This window comes from Dermacentor albipictus, chromosome 10, assembly GCF_038994185.2.
Source record: "Dermacentor albipictus isolate Rhodes 1998 colony chromosome 10, USDA_Dalb.pri_finalv2, whole genome shotgun sequence".
Taxonomy (NCBI): Eukaryota; Metazoa; Arthropoda; class Arachnida; order Ixodida; family Ixodidae; genus Dermacentor; species Dermacentor albipictus.
The window spans coordinates 34,696,074-34,714,942 of record NC_091830.1 but is presented as its reverse complement, the minus strand read 5'-3'; the positions used below and the strand labels follow the sequence as shown (position 1 = coordinate 34,714,942).

At 42.6% G+C, this 18,869-nt stretch overlaps 1 protein-coding gene across 1 annotated transcript; it reads left to right on the top strand.

The window, feature by feature from the left end:
- The first annotated feature begins 1,973 nt into the window (after positions 1–1,973).
- Positions 1,974–18,740, top strand: LOC139051084 (tenascin-R-like). Its single transcript, XM_070528162.1, has 11 exons — positions 1,974–2,147; positions 3,594–3,654; positions 4,909–5,205; positions 6,916–7,200; positions 8,101–8,388; positions 10,522–10,806; positions 11,934–12,233; positions 13,310–13,573; positions 14,499–14,783; positions 15,624–15,738; positions 18,202–18,740. Exons 1-11 carry the CDS (start codon positions 2,058–2,060, stop codon positions 18,275–18,277), a joined length of 2,346 nt encoding a protein of 781 aa, XP_070384263.1. The 5' UTR covers positions 1,974–2,057; the 3' UTR covers positions 18,278–18,740.
- Positions 18,741–18,869: the final 129 nt, after the last annotated feature.

Here is an 18,869-nt window from a genome sequence, read left to right as displayed (position 1 = left end):
CCTGCCGCGAGATCATCCTCACATTTATGGTGCCTGCGCAGATCTGAAATACGCCTCATCGACCCAGGAATCACGAAGGCTAACATTCCATCGTTTGTCCTGAAACAGGCCACATCATAACTTTTACATGAGGTGCACAGCGACCGCGTACACGTTTACATCGATGACTGTCACATCTGCAAGTTCAATTGCTACTGTGGTGATACCAACAAGATCAGTCAAAGTACAACTAAAAACGTCACATATATCATCAACGACAGCTGCTGAATTGGTAGCCTTGCGTGCGGCTCTTTATTTCATTCAGGAGGAACCACCCAGTCTTCTGTGATTCCAAGGCAGCCCTACAGAGTGTGCTCTCAGCACTGCGACATGGATCATATGAGCAGCTCGTCGCATAGATGAGAGAAGTATACACCATCGCATAGTTGACGCAGGACACAATATCATATATCAGTGGTTGCCTAGTCACTGTGGCATACATGGCAATGATCGCGCAGACGAAGCGGCTCGATCTGCCCATGACAGCGTCACCTGCGTTGCCATTCCTCTTTCGAGAGCCGATGCAGCGAAAAAACTTGCCGTACTTGCACATGACCTGACACTAGCTCAGTGGAACTCCGTATTCCGCCCGAGCTTCCACGACGCGACTGCACCCTTCTAGCTTGTCTATGGCTTGGAGTAGCATGTTCAAGTGCGTACTCTTTCCTTATCTGAATGCCCAACAGCCCACTTTGTGACTTCTGCGCGTGCAGTGAAACAATCGCACACCGTCTTTTTCAGTGGTCTCGTTTTAACCCGCAAGGAGCAGTCCTCTCAGCCACCCTAGACAAACTGGACAAGCGCCCAATGACAGAAAACAAGATCCTTGGAAACTGGCCTACGGGAACATCAGCGCGATCGGCTATGAAGGCGCTCCTGCGGCATTTAAAAGACACTGTACTTTCTGACAGACTGTCACTAACCCTTGTGACACAGGATTGTACGGTGACACTGCATAACACTAGGAACGCCTTTGCGGGCTGCGTGACAGCGCCCACAGAAACAGTTTGTGTGTACGTGCGTGTCTGTGTAGTTTTTTTTCTTAATTTTTTAATGCTTCCCTCTCTCACCTGTCCCATCCCCTTTCCCCTCCCCCCAGTACAAGGCAGCCAACCGGAGATAATCTCTGGTTACCCTCCCTGTCTTTCCTATGCCTTTCTCTCTCTCTCTTCAACAAAGCGAAGCTAGTTCCACGAACGCATTTCCTAATGAGTTCGTTCTACTCGAGGGTTACTAAGCCTTTTGTTTGACAGCCTGTGAGTGACACTAACTGTGAAGGCACTCGTCCAAAGAGACCCTAAATTGGCCCATGTGGCAGGGGTATACAGTAAATATTCTTGCACCCTTAGGTGCACTGGTTCTTCACATGGATAAGACCCTTACTTTTAACGTTCTAGGTTTGTTTTATTATACGCAACAACCAGCGGAAACTATAAGTGTTGTGAGAGAAGCCGCTGCTGAAAACAACGTACTAATTCGGATATCCTGGGACGCACCTAAATATTTAAAACGAGAGGTTGAGAGCGGTAGTTACTGAAGCTCATTTCCTGCTTTGTGTGTCGTCTGTTGCCCCTATATATACTCACGTCTGCTTGCAAGAAAATGTCGTAAATAACTAAACCTTCATTTGTTCTCAACCAACGATTTATCGCACATTTATGGTGAGGGTGTTAGCAAAGAAAAAAAGCACCCTCAGTGGTGCAAATATTTTTGTACTGCGTATCACGTAATTTTTTGTTGAGCTAATGCAGTGCTTTTCAAAGGAAGAAGTCAAATGAGCCATTAGTTTCACCTTATCGGTACGCTACGAGGTGAGACCTCACGAAATGTGGCTCAGTGCTCTCTCGAAGAATGTGGGAGACGCGGCGAAAACACTCGAAGGAATCGCTATTGCGCTTCAGCCTTGGCGTTCCGCCCCACCTTTTCCCAGGAGATAAGGGGCTCCTGCAAACAGCTTGTCGGTCCGTCGAGACGAGCGACGATGCGTGTGTGAGTTACAGACCGATGGTGTCATCTCAATGGATTATCAACGGTGTTTGGTGCAGTTGATGTTCGTTTTCGGCGTCACCGGAGCAATAGCTCAGGATACCGAAGCTCTTACCGATACTGTAAGTTCATGTCTTGAACTTACCGGCCGCGCTTTCTGTGTGGCGTCACTAAGCTGCAAGGAACCTGTTTTTCTTTTAGCAAAACGCGTTCTCGCGCTAGTCGGCTCGAATTTAAAGAACTAACCGAAGGGTTAGCACGAACGACTCAAGTAGAGCTTGCGTGTTCCCTTCAGTTTACTTTTCCTTAATCTTAGTTTTCTTGTTGAAAGTGACTGTAAGGAACACGGCTGCTGCCTTCTATGTTGAAAATGCTAGACCTAACTTTTTGCCTTATTACTCAACTGCCAGTTGCTATCGCATGTCCCGCCGCAAGCTGCCAACCTGTAAGGATTCACTCCACCTTTTATCAACCTTCTCTTCAACGCTGCGGACATGCTTCGCGGACATGCTGCGGACATGCAATTCAACACTGCGGACATGTAGGCCCAATTCTGTGTTCGCTGCTGAAATTTCTAAAATATAAGTTTAGCAACAGGAAAATAAGTGACGACTATACATAAGTGGAGACAATAGACCGTTAACTTCGCTACAGAAATGGCATAAATGATGTTTATATAAAAATCCAGACACGTTAGGGAGCAGAAAGTTTGTCCTGACTTTTCTGCGCGCTTCTGCGAGCTTCTGCGAACAGAAACACGGCTATTGGTTTTTCAGCCTTAGGAACTTATTTAATGCTGGAAAAGATGTTCCATGTGGACGTAGTATATCCCATGTCACCGGGAACATACTTCCAACAGGGTATATGATTACCGCGGCAAACGAAGCACACTTATTTAAGCAGAGTATGCATAAATGTGCCTTGTAGTCATACTGTTGTATGAAATTAATGTGAGTTTTTGCGTAAAACAAGGAAAGCATTCGACAGAGAGCACGCCCTCTTCTTTCGAAGTCGTTCTTAATTGGTTTTGTGCAAAGTAGCGCATCTATTCATACAATGTTCAATAAAGTGGCCCTAACTTCAGTCTTACTATTAGCAGTGATAGTTTGTGCATAGTAAGCAAAACTACCGCTGTTTGCATACAGTGTATGCAATTCATGCGAGTATACTAATCTGATAAAATACGGAATGCGCGATACCTGAAAAATTCCATAATACAGAAATTTCGCGGAACTCGTTGAGATAATAAATACCAGCGTTCTCCAATTTTCTTCACCTTTTTCAAAAATTTTAAAACTAAAGACAAAGATGAGGAGATGATAATTAAAATAACAAAGCGTCTCTATGGGTCTTTTTGCAGGGAATAGCTTTTCTTTCAACATGCAAGTTTTCTTATACCACTGCAGCTAAACGGCTCCGTCTTTAGCTCTTTAGCTCTTCATCTCTTAATTACTAAACGAATAGCTTTTCCGAAACAAACGTGCTGCTTTCAATAGTCACAAAGCAATGTGCCTTATGCTGCAACCTGACAGTCGACCAACTTTTTCCTCTTCTGAAAAACACCCCAGACACCCACCGGTGTTACTGAAGCATTGGAAGAAAGTCTGCATTCTTCTCCATCGGAAAATGGTGAGCCAAGCATTTCGGAAAGCTATGAGCGAAGTTTATCGAGATTTCGTCAAGTACTACGATACTACTATGACGGTTGTATCTTTTCTAATGCGTGAATTGTACTCAGCATGCCTAAAATCGACGCTTGCACGTCTGCATTTTTATACGCGTGTTTTATTACTTATAAGACATGTGCTTTCCTTGTGGCTGTCTTTAATACCAACAATGCAAGCATATATATTGATTCGCCCAAGTTTCCCAGTTAGCTCATTATTAATTCATATGCCAAGCTTACGGCAAAGAAGTTTCTTCTTTATAATATTATACACAGTTGTAAGCGCCTTCATTTACCCCACGACGATGTTTAATGCATGTACTGCGCACTGTTCAAGCATACATTATATTCCCCGTTTCCATTGAAAGGTATCGGCAATCAACAGAATCGCAAATACCGGTATGGTAAGTTACTTCACGAACGCTGTTGTTCTTCGCAAAGCGCATCGCCTGCACTTTCCATTGACAGATCATGCTTTTACGCCAACTAGTATCGGTCAAGCGGTGGAGACAAGAAACTCTCAGCCACTGGGGAATATCTTATATGGCAATGAAGTGTTCTACTGGTAATCTGTGGTTGGGCTTGAAAAAAAATGAAAGAATAGGACGGTAAGTGCATATTTAAGCATTAAGCTTAAGGTAATACAAGCTTAATGAATAATCAAGGAAACAGTCTCGTGTAGCTGACGTTTCGCAGGGTAACTGCGTCTCCAAGTCTGCATCGGGGAGTATAATTTTTTAAAAGAAAACTGAATTATGCGCATCCAGCCAGCCACAATTTACCACATGAGAGTGAATATATAGTTTGTTGACCACCACAATGGAGCCTTGTTGGATAATATGACGCGTGCCAACGATATTGTCCAGAAAAGTATGTTGGCGGGAAGCTTTTGTGGCTAACTTTGTCACCTGCCGACCTGTCACGTTGAAACCACTGATCTGTAAATCATATCTTCAAGAGTATCTGGCCATATTCCTGAAACATATGAAAGTTTGGTTACATGAATACGGTAGAAGAGAGCGTGTTCAGGAAAAATACGTGTGAGTACAATGATACAAATACCAAACCAGTTCTTGCTCTAGCATGTAGAGTTCCAAAGAGACCGTAATTAACACTTCCCTGTCCGGATTTCTTCGTCCATCTGATAATCCTACTCTTATGGTTGTTTTGACTTGCGTTATTGCTGAATTATCAATGTCTACTGTCTTTATTTGCAGATGTCAAACTTTTCACAAACTTGGAGCAAAAAGTGACCAATGGTGTTGTTCTGGACATTAAATGGGATGCACCAGGTGGCGTCACACAAGCGTATACTTACGCACTCATCTGCAGACACAACGAGAGTGGATACGAACGTGAATTTAAAGGCCCTGCACCATCAGGACACCTCACTGTGTCTCTCCACAAGCCCTTGACGACATTTGAATGTTCCATAACCGCAGTGAGGACAGACGAAAGTGGCGTGGCCGTTAATGGGCCCTCAACTACATTCAGTGTGTCAACTGGTGAAATCGGTGAGTAAAACACGTGCTAAATGCATTTGTGACGTACGCTGTGTCTATTGTTTTGCTATAAATAAACTTTATTCCATCAATGAAACATGCTACATAGCAATCCATCCGTCAACAGAAATACTTACCTCAGTTTATGTGCGGAACATACGAAATAATGTGTCAAAACATGTTCTCATTTTATGCAGGGCATTTATGCAGATCAAGGGGATTCTGACGTCAATGATTGAAATCTTCATTTTGCTTTAGTGTTAACAGTCTTTTACTTTAGGCCCACATGCAACTTTGGGCCCTTTGTATATAAGGTATTTCGTACAGTGCTAGATACATGAGTACTGCAGAGAAGCAGTAAAAAGCCTCTCTCAGTGACGGCAGATAAATGTTGTTAAAGTGGTTTTCACTGATATGGCAAAACGGTACGGTGGCTGTGACACTTGTGAATATATATATATATATATATATATATATATATATATATATATATATATATATATATATATATATATATATATATATATATATATATATAGGTGTGTGTGTGCGCGTGTGTATATATGTCATTTACCGTTTCGCAGTAAGGTAAGATATCACATTGGACTCAGTACTTGTGTTCGCATCTTTCGTCCTTCAATTTTTGGTTGGAGGAGTCTTGATGACGATAATTACAATAAATGCAGAAACACAAAAGAAAAAGACAATTTTCAGAGATACGGTGCACATTATCTTCTTAAATGACGTGCAAATTGCCGTAGAACTGGCCTTTATATTTTTTGCTTGCAGCCTTCATTAATAATGTAGCGATGCTTCTGAGCATTTACCAGAAGGCTCCGAAATTGTTACTCCTAGGTTAGTCACAAACAATAATGGTGTTACTAATGCAATGAGGAAACTGTCTGGACAGACGAAAAGGTCTCCTGGACGACTTACAAGTCACCTGTGAATGCACGGCATGATATGATTGAGAGGCGCTGTTGAGGTCAACAGATTTTCTTTTCACCAATCTGTTTGAACTAGTTGCCACATTTGGACCCGTAACCACACTGCCTTGTCAGTTACTCGCTGTCTTAAAACTGGCAAAGGTACTTTGAATGTTCATGTTCGTCGCACAGTGTTGTACACAAAATACTAAACCGGTTTAACGTGGTTTCAAATACCAGGTAATCTTCGACGTTATCCGAATTAACATAAAATATGAATGGTTTCGAGCAATGAAGGTATCACGTCATTAACATTTAAATATAGCGGAGGCTTCGCGACGTCATATTGCATGGCCTCGCTCTTTTCCTTCGATTTTTCTGGCTGCCACACGCGCGCGCATAGCGGCAGCAAATACGTGGAGTTTTCCGTTTTTTTTATGACCGACGTATTCGCGCATAATGTCATTGCTATATGACATGGAGTATTCCTCTTTGTCATGAAGTCATGATAATATAGATGCCGCCACCTCGGCCGTTTCTAGACCAACTGAAGTACGACATTAAGCAGTCCTCTAGGTGTATTTGGACTTTTGTATTCGCCAACAGACATTTTTCGAAGTGCTTGAAGCGAGTGCTACATTTTATCCGACTTCACAGAAGTACACTCCATTAATAAGTTCTTGTTTTAAGCGATAAAGTGTGGATGGCAAACAGCATTGGACGCATATTGATTGCATGTGTTATGTATAGTAGCCAACAAAAACATTTATTTTCTTTTTATTTGGTGCTCTTGCAGTTCCTCCAACAAATGTTACACTTCTTCAACGTACTTCCACAAGCCTTACATATTCCTGGTCTGTTGATACTACACCCGGTGCGTGGAAAATTTCAGCAAAGATAATAGGAGATACCGAATGCGAGATTGATGATACCGATGAGCACGGAGAGAGCCAGGAGAAGGTGGTGGTACACGTATTCACAGATCTCGCACCGGCGTCCGATTACAATGTTTCTATTCGAAATTGCCACGACGTGTTTTGCAGCAAACCGACATTTGTTATTGGAACTACCGATCTTCCAGGTGAGCAGTCTCTGAAGTTGTCGGATATCTTTTTTGAAAGATCGCATTACTCGTATTTATCCTAACTCGTACGACATGTGTAAATATTTTTTGCTACATAATAAATGATCACGTTATTCTAATGTGCAGAGACAAATACCTGTATTCCAAGCTGTGTAGCTCCTGAAGTACCAATTTTTCCGGCATTTTTTAGTTTTACTATAAGCCAAGGGTGCAATGCCCTAATCGTCGTAACTATGTTGCGTATGGTAGGTCTGCATTTTTGTTTGTTTCCTTTTGACGACATTTTGTCTGTTTCTTTTAGTGGCGCAACGTACTGAATATGCACAAATTATAATTTGTACCTGTTTCATGACTTTTGAATAGACATATTCTGTAACTTTTGAAAAGGCAACTGTGGTAAAAGCGTTGTAAAAACCCGTGTTGTGGTTCATGTTCCACGAGAAAAAGACTGAAGAATACAGCGAAATCACGAAGCCTTCCTCGATCGGTCGTGAAGATCACTATGAGTGGTCTATACACAACGTCCCTTAATATCTTAACGTCCGCAGGGCAGCTTGCGTTGCAATTTGAAGTGTGAGGAAGGTACATTAATGCACACTTTTTTCCGTGCAATTTTTTGGGGGTTTCTTCACGTGTGCAGCCTGAAGCTTTCACAATAGTTCCGTTCTTAGGCTGCACGAAAACAAAAGAATGCTACACTTTAATACACATGTAACCTCAACCGCAGTGACAAAATGAGGAAACATTTCGTTGAACAAACAGTAATTCTCAAGGGAAGAAGGCTCACATGTACCAAACACGAAAAGCAAAATGTATTTATGTTGATGTGCACGTACAATGATATTAAGTGAGGGCTGCGTTTAAACAACGTCATTTTTTGTGTGTGTGCAACTCCAGGGCCAGTTACAGGTTTGAAGCAGAAAATTGTGAACGGTACCCTTCTCGACCTTTCCTGGGACGCTCCAGATGGTTGCAAGGACTTCGACGGATATACAGTAAAATGCCGAGGCCTGAGTACTGGTCAAGAATCATCGAAAGACGTCGACAGTGAAACCCAAGTTTTACTGGCTCTCCGCAAGCCTAAAGAAACATTTGAATGTTCACTACAGCCATTCGTTTTGAACTCAGCTGACCAGCGCATAAATGCGACAGCACTCGATTTTCAAGTTTCATCTGAAGGGCTATGTAAGTAACGTCACCCGCCAACGCATTGCCGACCACGATTTTCAATATGCGGATGTTCAAAAATACTCACGGACCACAGCCCTATAAACAGGTCTCGTCTGCGCATGCTTTGTGACAGAACTTCTGTACAAGACTTGGCATTTCGAAACTGAAATTGTTAGGACGTCAGTGCTTTGATTGTAATCTGCGAAGTACCTAGAACACTGCTAACTCTGTAGATCAGAGCACGTAACATAGAACCAACGGGAAATTCTGCTTTTTCCCGGAATTACTTAAACGTTTGCGGTTAAGGATGAACAGACTAGCGGACTAGCCGTGTGACATGAATGTTTTGTTTTGAGCGGCCTTTCGTGTCGCTCTTATTGCGTTTTGAGTGCTTCATGCTGCTTGATCGCATTGTATTGAGGGTGAGTCACAGACATTCAGTGCCAGTTCAAGATTACTATTCATTAACATCTATGAACGGGTTTCGGATAATATACAGACCAGGACTGTCGGGTAATAAAGAAGTGTAGAGAAGTATGAGAACCATAAGTGACGTAAAACAAGGTGAACACACACTTAAATGCTTAAATCATAACAGTGGGAAAACAGTTATCATCAAAGTACTTTCGAGTCGTTCTGCCGGCTGCAATTATTTCTTGCTGCGCCAACGAAATGTGGAAGAGATGTACTTTTAAACTAAGTTTATAGTACTGAGAGAAAGTCGCACTGCCCGCAAGTAAGCGTGTGAGTCGTGAATAACATAGTAACCATTTCCGAGTGTCTAAAAGCGAGTCATATACCAAATTCTGCGATGGCGTTAAGTAGTAATTCATTAGAAAGGAGGTGCTCCTACACTTTTCACTGGAAGTAACGGATGTATGTGAAAAACCACCAAAGTTTAAAACAATTGCGTCAATATCAGCGGGGTTCATTTCATCGGAGCTAGTTAGGTACAGCAATTGCGTCTAATCTAAGCATACTTGCACACATTGCAGAAGAACATGACCGATTAAATTACAATTACTTCTTCGAGAAATGAAATTGATTAGCGTTACCTATTACTGCCTCAGAAAAATATCTGAGCAATCATTATCATTGTCGTCATCATTACCATTTATCATTTTGTTTATTTCAATTAGTAAGTACAAGTAATTTCCCCTAAGTTGTCCTTGGCGTCTTTGTTGGCTTCTCATGATATGATTGTGCATGATTACTCAATGCCCCAGAGCTCGGGTCCGTGAAAGGGACTCAGAAAGGTGGTGCGAATAGGACTAGTACCAAACGGAAAAATCGTCGATGGGCAATTCTCTGGCAGCAAAGTACTTATTGGCCATCGTTACTGAGCTAAAGAAACCATGCTTCAATTTGTCGCTAACAGCTGGTGGACCTCAGCCCCCGCCCTTCGCTCGTTTGCCATTTATGTTTAAACGACTAATTGTAACCGATCTGAGCAAAGTTCCCGTTCCTTAAAGAGATAGCCGCACCTGTAGCGTAATTTACTACTGAAGCCCATTTAGAGTTCTTAGTGTACAACTGATTTAGGAGAGAAGAGCAGCTGGCCGACCTCAATTAAATCGTGTGCAAGATGTGCCCGTTCTGTTTTCTCCTTGTATTCGGCTGCGACAGCGTAAAGTCGTTCCTGGTTTCAAGTTGGTAAAGCACGCACAATAATAACATTAAAGAACACAGGAGAAATTACTTGTTATCTTTTATCGAAATCTGGAAATACAAAGAAAGTTAACGCAAAAATGAAGTTGTGTGGTTGTTCTCTGCCCATTCTGCATCCTCGACCTTCGCGTTGTTCCTTAGTTCAAGATGACTTGCATAGCTTAGTTGCTAAAGCAATTCATGCTTAGAAGCTAGTTAAGTGTTTATGCTACTGCCTAATTTATTTATTTCGCATTTGCCAATGAAGGGTATACCCTAAGTAGTACAGTATACCGCGGGGTTCACGCGAAAGATGTTTCTGCTACCACACCCCCAAGTGCGGCCACTTATTTCGTAAACTTTCGTCAATTTTTCTTCAACTTTCTTGGCTTCATTAAAAAATAAAATATTTTTGATGTGTTTTCTCTGATGCGATTGTCTATTATTTCCTCATCTGCTGTGATGTGTGACATGCGCCCTTTGGGCTTGCTGCCATTTCAGTTCCTCCGAAGAACGTACAACTTATGGAGCGCGCAGGCACAAGCCTAACCTTCTCTTGGTCAATAGACTCCGATGCTGCTACGTGGAAACTGACAGCCGCTCCACTAACGCCGGAAGGCGTTAAGCAAGCTGATATCCAAGTTTCTGGGGAAAGTGCCGGCGAGAGAGTCGTGCACAACGTGACCAACCTTGCGCCGTGGACAAAGTACAACGTTTCCATTGTGAACTGTGATGTGAGCTACTGTAGTGACCCTGCTGTGGTCACTGAATCTACGGACGTGGCAGGTGGGCTGTTCATTATGTCATCTACGCTAGGTGATGATAGCGTTTTCAGAGGATACATTTCTGGAAAGAAGACGTCAACATTAAGATATGTATGTTGCATCTCAATGCTTTGCTTTGCGTGACGGTCCCTTGTTGTTTAAAGGAAAACAAAGGGACAGGTACATCCACAAGCGGAAGCTATATAATGCATTACTAGTGAAGATGAATGTATAAGTCTAATTTGTGTGCTGTCTTTGCTTGAAGCTGTTGACCCTATACTCTCGGTGTGTCTGTTGTAACATAAAATGACAAGGCTCTCCGAAAGTTGCCTAACTTTGCAGGGAATATTGAGACTTTGCAGCAACTTGTTATTCTTCTCATATAATTGAAATGGAGTTGACCCAGAACGTAATGAAATAGAATGAAGATTATCAATATAGATAAGCCAAATTTATTAGAGAATATTTATTTGAAATTACTCAAGAGAAAACATTCCATATATCGAACTTTTATGTCCGCGTCGAGCCATTGTGTGTGAGGAGCCACCTCGATCGTCAATTCAAGAGGAACTTTCTATGGAGAATGCGCTGAATCGATACTGAGGCTAACTGCCCATGGAGCTCGTCAACACAGCCTAGCTTCTCGAGAACGTCATTCTTAGCGACGCTTAAAAAAAGTCATTAATGCACAGGCAAACTTAGTGCTGATTACGCGTAGCTTTGTTGGCCACGGTAATATTGCTTCCCTGCTTCTTTCCTGCCCTTCAAATTAGTATTCTGCATTTCACGGATGCATCACAAAAACTTGTTTAACTTCGTTATATGGGCAATGTTGCATAACTAAAATTACTAACCATATATTGAACTCTCTACCGGTTTCACTGTACATAGTTTATTACGACATAATTGCTTGGGTCAACCTCATACGCTGAGAACAGGTAAAGTATATCTAAGTTAAGGCATCCATCATGTCTTTCTGCCTGAAGCCCAGCTTTTTTATTTTTAACAAAGGAACACAATACTTCCCTGCAACCAAAGCTAGACTGATTCAAATTTGTCAATATTAACAGAAAGAATGGGCATTATTTTGTAACAACCATAGGTGTCCCGTATTTTACATATCCACTCACCTCACAACTTCTTTTTCAGCTCCATCAAATGCACGAAACCTATCATGCGTTATCGAAAACGACGTGAACGTTCTTTTTACATGGGACAGGCCGGCCGAGCCCAACGGCCCCGTTGAAGGCTACAGCATTCGCCTGTACAACCAAGACCGGGAAGAAACGAACTTGTTCTCTGTACCAGGAAATGCAACCAGCATAACTTTGAACCTGAGTAATGAATTCAATCATTTCTCCACATTATTGAAGGCTTACAACGTCGACCAGAGTGGAGAAACACTCTACGGTCCTGAGACAGAAGTCGTCTTCATGACTCTTGGCAAAGGTAGCTATATGACATTGTCGTATGAGGCTTTCATTTAGAGATAATTCTACTTTCTCTCGAATGTGGCTTAACTGGTATCAAGCAATGATTAAACATTGTGTAGTCCTCTTGAGGTCTCAATTATTATTAAATATCATGTATGGCAAACAGATTGCGAATCCTGACAGTGTCAAGAAAGGACTCGAAGCAAGCAGAAAATTATGTTCGACTACATCGAAATTTCGGCTACATATATGCAGCAAGAATAAAAATTGACCTGATGAGACCAAAAAATAGATGAATTTGTAGCGAACAAATGTTTGTTCCAGCTTCAAAGCAGTCCAGAGAGCACGTCTGCGAAGTATTTGCATATGATAAATAGTGTCAAAATATTACACCTAAGCTGGATGAGCTACGAACATAGCTGGACAAATTTAGGTGTCATAAAGTGCTTTATATTGCCTTTTATTTCATGCAGTTTGAAATTGGTTTTACGTCAACATTCCTAAATATTTTTTACTGTTTGGCAAATTTCTTGTACTTCCTTTATCAAGTCTTACTGCTGCTTTGCATGCAATACCCCTGCTGTCTAAACTTTCACAGAATCTACAAATAAGCGTTCAAACGGTAAGCGTTCAAACGGAAAGCGTTCCATACTTATTATAGCTCCTTCTCTTAATCTTAGTATATTTTTGCATATCCTTCTACATGCGCTCCGTCAATAGATTCGTGAAATTTTATAAGTAATTAGGATATTTTTATGCCGGTTTCCTTCATCATTACACAATGGTTATTGTCATATCTGGAACACGTTATCCGGATGCTTTATTAACCTGATGTAGCAATGCATAAATTTAAATAAAGCTCGCGCAAACGTTATACCTTTACGAAACCTTGCGCTGACCTCACAACAGTGTTCTATCTCTCTTACCCTTTTACAATGCTGAGTGAAGCTAATACAAACTTGAATGCAGTGACATTTACACGTTAACGATATCGACAGCGCAGCTTTGTTTCCCGCAGCTATAAGAAAGTACATCAGGCCAGCAAGATCCACTTCAGTTTTCAAACCGAGAGTAAGCCTTTCTGTTTTGCAGGCCCAGCGCCTCCACGTCCCAAAGCCGCGGAGGTAACCGATCACGGAGTCCAACTATCCTGGGAATGGCCACAAGATCCGAGATACCACATCACACACTTCGTCGTAAAAGTCGATGGCCAGCTGACCTTGTCGACTAATGAGCGACAGCTGGTTCTCGATAACTTGGATGCATGGAAGCACTATGAAATACACGTTGCTGCATGTGTGAACGAGACCACATGTGGCCAGGAGCGCACCGTGCAGTTTCATACAGATTTCGCAGGTAAAGTTTGCATGAGGCACCAGTTTTCGATTAGGTGATGCATGTCTAAGCGTATGAGGCAGCAAATCCTTCGAAAATTTCTGGTATAACAGCCTTTCGTTTAGCAATGCTGGCTACCGAAGTAAATATTGGAAAGTTATTTAGCAATTGTAAGTTGACCGGGTGTATTGCCTTCTTTCCTCAGCGGCCTGAAATTACAATCTTGTAGTGTTCCCGACATATACTATACCGGGTGTGGCACGTAACTTTAGCCGAACTGTGAAAATATGCAAATTCCACGCAGTCGTAAACCCAAAGGTAGCGGAGTGTCGCGGGCTTCTTTCACACTTTAAAAAACTATTTTATGTAGCCCGTATTTAGCAACAGAAAGCTGTATTGGAAGGTTTTCATGACGCTCGTATAAATACAACTATAGTGGAGCATATTTTGCAGGTATGCTCCTTCACTTATTGGAACTGCTGTGAAACAAGATGATAAGGTATATATATATATATATATATATATATATATATATATATATATATATATATATATATATATAGCTTTGAAATAAGGTCGGTCGGCCCACCGAAACTGTTGGGCAAATAAAGCAAAGATAACCACGACGTCGTGTTTCCTATATTTGCATTTGTATTTCCTACCATTGCAAAATTCACCTCCTATATATATATATATATATATATATATATATATATATATATATATATATATATATATATATATATATATATATATATATATATATATATATATATATGTATATATATATATATATATATAGATAACTTTTTATCATTTTCCACAGAAGTTCAAATAAGTGGAGGAGCATATTCGTATTTATGAGGCACGAGATTACGACTGCATTATTGTAATCAAGTAGCGGTGACCATGAACCATAACCCACTTTTGCTCTACCGCAATTTAGCACCGTCTGAACCACTGAACCTGACGGTCGACTCCGCGGGCACCCGCTGGCTTCTTGCACGTTGGGAGCCGCCAGACGTCCTTGGCGGGCCACTGAGCGGATACAACGTGAGCTTCAACGACGGCACTACCAACTTCGAGGCGACAACCAACGAGTTATCGTACAACTACACGGAGGCAACTCCCGGAACCAGATACGAGGTGTCCGTGTACGCTTTCAACGAGGTCGATGGCGTTGTAAAACGTGGACCTACAGCGTCACAGCACAATTTCCAGGAAGATGACCGTAAGTACTGCATGCGCTTGCTTTTCTTCAAAAGCAACAACTTATTAAAGGACCATTTACGAGAGTAGGCAGAGAGATAAATAGAAAGGATCTATAGGAAGGCGAGGAGGTTAACCAGTGGTAAAATCCTTGTTGGCTATGACGCACATGAAGGAGAGGGTTTTCGTAAGAGTATAGAAGGACAAGACATAAGCTTAACCGTGTGCACAATACAGTGGTAGCGGGAGTCGTTATTAAAGTATGTCATGCAGGCCCGTATAGGCATCCGTACCTTTACCAGCACTTGTAGCATGAAGTTACACAGGAACCCAATAGTGATTTCTTTGAAGTGAAGCGCCGCAGTTAAGAAAAAATTCCTCCTGGTCATGGATTCCAACCAGACACCAACCATCTGAGCCAGCCACGAAGCTAGGCAATTGCAAAGGAACGCCGCATTATACCGGAAGTTTGAACGCACTCAACTAGTCGGAACACAAGTTGGAACCCAAATTTGAAGTAATTGGCAACAGTAAACACACATGCGATTCGATTTGAATGAATTGAGAGAGTGCACGTTCCTGAAAGCATGCTGTCGAACTTCTGAAATATTAAACGGCTGTCGTATTCACGGCTCTCTCAACGTCAGTTGTTTCACTGAAGCCAAACACCGTGTGTGCTGAAAACCGGTAAAGCCGTTTTTGGATATTTTGGGCACGAAAGGATGCTATCTTGCACGGTATTTCTCTACTCAAGGAATGCCAGTATTGCACTCAATGTTTGAATTATACATGTCAGAGGCAATGCTCCCAATTTAGGCTATGTACACCAAAAAATTAACACTGAAAACTCACTTTCCCTCAGCTCTCTATACGGCCGGTCTTTCTACAACAAGGACTCTTTTGGCTTCACTTGCTGCCGTCACCTTGGTACTTATTGTTGTCGCTGTGATCCTGCACAAGAAGTGCGCGGCGTCCTGGTAAGCAAAATTATTCGGTCTAACATTTCGCATTACATAGAATGTAATGCGTTTAGCGTTGCATCGTTATATCGACACAAGGCGTTGCAACTCTCGAAATGAGTTTTAGATGAGGCCTGCACTCAGCGAGATGCTTTCATTCGCGCTTCCGTAAGAACGCTCTGCGCCATCTGTCGCCGCCGCCCCGAAGCCTGTGTGTGTCCTCAGAAATGCATGGCGCTGAGAAAGGCGTCATGCGGCAAGCAGGCTCCTCTCTTGGGCATCTTTCTGGGCATGCTGTACTGTATAGGGGTGCTGCTGAAAAGCGTGGGGTGACGGTGTCTGCGAAATGCTGCCAATTTGTTCCCTCTTGCCGCCAAGTTGGCGCCACATACTCAATGAGCCTAAGTGCCTAGAGGTTGATTGAAGGGCGCTACAACCCAGTGTATTCATTGCGCAGCTTGCTAAAGCGTTCGCATGAAAGATGCTCATTGAAAAGCGGCATACAGCCAGGGCTTTTTTGACGCAGCCTGCTGATGCGACGAGTTGCAGTCCTTGAAAAACCCCTGTTACGTGTGTTCCATTTCGCTCAACATCGGTGAAATTTGAGGGATCTTTTTCGTCATTGTAGAGCGGCGCATTCCCGGCATATACCTAGGTACCCAAGTTGGCGTGAAAGACGTCCATTGAAAAGCGGTACATACACTGACCCAAGTTGGCATCAAAGAGGTTCATTTAAGACCACTAAAAACCAAATGGCATAAGAATGGAACGTCGGGCGAGTTGGTACGGTAACACATCTTTAGAGCGCAAAGGAACACAGACGAAGACTACAATCAGACAGGACGATCCTCCTGTCTGCTTCTAATCTTTGTCTGCCTTCCTTCGCATTATAAGCGAGATGTCTTACCGAATGGCACATTACCCAGTGCTCCAAGTCGGCGTCAAGTAGTTTCTTCCAATTGCGGTACCTACCCAGTTCCATCTCGACAGTGACCCATCTAGGCGTGAAAGTGGTTGTTTGAAGACCGGCACATAAGTACACATTTCCTCTTACACAGTGACCCAAGTCGGTGCGACGGTTGTTTCCGAACCCTGTTCCCGTAGCGCCGCAGTCTCATGCGCTATGGATTCGACCGCGGACTACCCAGTGACCCAGATAAGCGGGAAGGTGGCTTGATGCAAATATACATAGATCGATAGTTGGCCCTCGGAAAGTGCATGAACCGTCCAAAGAATGCTTACGTAATAATGACATTCTTTGATTACTTAACCCACTTTCAGTACACTATCTACCTGTCCATCTAACTGTGTCCCCGTCCACTTGAGTCACTGGGTATATGGTCGAATGTCTAATGGGTACAGCGTCGGCTGTCTGTAGGGTGCCCCAGCTAATTCTAGCCAGAGTTTAAAAATATGCAAATGCCACGCAGCTCGACAGAACCATGGTAGTGCTGTTGGCCTTGGCTTGAAGACAAATCATTTCTTTCATTCCGCCTAGTTACATAAATAGCCGTAATTAATTATGCACCTTCTCCAATATCATAAGTACGTGAAAAGTGTCAATGAGAAAACTTTAGAGCGACATCAAAGAAATGAAAAAAGCCCGCGAATACACGCAAAGTGCCTCGAGCGGCCAGTCGCGCGGAAATTTCGCGTGCATTTGCGGGCTTCTTTCACGCTCGGAACAACACTATTATGTAGCACGTATTGAGCCACAGAAAGCGGCATAGGGAGTTTTTCGTGCCGCTGTACACTTGTCTCATTGACACTTTACATCTGATTATAATATTTAAGAAATTGACCAAATAATTAAAACTAACTATATATACAGGCGGAATGAAAAAAAGGAACAATTTGTCTTCAAGCCTTGGCAAACAACGTTACCTTTCTTCGGTCCAGCTACGTGGTATTGGCGTATTTTTAAACACTGGCTAAATTTAGCTGGGACACCCTGTATACAGAGGCAACAGGTTTGGAAACGAACCACCGCGCCAACTTCGGTAACGGAGCCTGTGCCGCTGGGTACGACCTGTCATTCACTGAATCTTTTTCACGCGAACTAGCGTCACTCGGTATGTCTAATTTTGCGTCGCTCTTCACTGACAACAAGGATACCGCTAAACTTTTATCCGTTGGTGCTCGAAATTCGAACACTGCCATGTGTAATCAGACCATCCTGTCTCAATATATATTCACACACGCGCAACACGTGGACTTTGCGGTGGTGTCGTTAGGAGGCGCAGCGTGTTCAGTAGAAAGTGGGAATATGAACCAGGCTGCATGCAAGTCTCGTTCGTCACGCGTCCTTGCGGCAGCGTTATGCTCTGCCGCTGGAGGGCTTCAATGCTTATTGCATTAACATAGACCTTCACGTAGGTTTTGCAAGTGGTCTTTCATTTTTTTTTTCGAAGTGCTTCGGCTTTCATGAGGCCTTCAAATATTCTACCTACTACTTTTGTTTTCATTCTTTTTTATTTGCAGGGATTTAAAAGCAGAGAAGAACGTTCGCCTGGAGGAGAAGCGGCGGCGTCCGTACATGAACCGACTTCGAGAATAAATTTGAAATTAATTTTTAAATAATGCTAGGTTGCTCGACAATATTCGCGTTGCCGCTGTGGCATTTCGAAATCGTATACTTACTTCATCTTTTCTTTTCAAGGCTGCTGAATGATCGACAGCTTCGTATGTGGAGTAACACTTTAACGCCACTGGTGCAAATCTGAGGCTTTTTAATCGTGTCCATATTTCCTAACAGATCATAAAGTGAGAAATTAAGTGAGGAGCGGAGAAATTTAAATAATCTTTTTGTCATTGAAAAATCGACACGTACCTATGCAGTGACACATACTCTAATACTGAAGTCGGCATCAGCTAGATTCATTGAAGATAGGCACACACCTAGAAACATATACCCAGTGTAGCATACCCAGGCAGCAGAGATGGCGTTTAGGAGGTTCATTGAATAGCCGCCAATTGCCAGTGATCCAAGTTGGGATGAAAGGCATTCATTAAAGACCAGTACATACCCAATATCACGTACTCGTGTCCTCAAAATCGCCCAACAACTCGCTTGTAAGCCGGTTGCCTTATCGCAGCAGCTCGATACTCCAGCCGTTATACCATTGGCTACCAAGTGACCCAACCCAAGT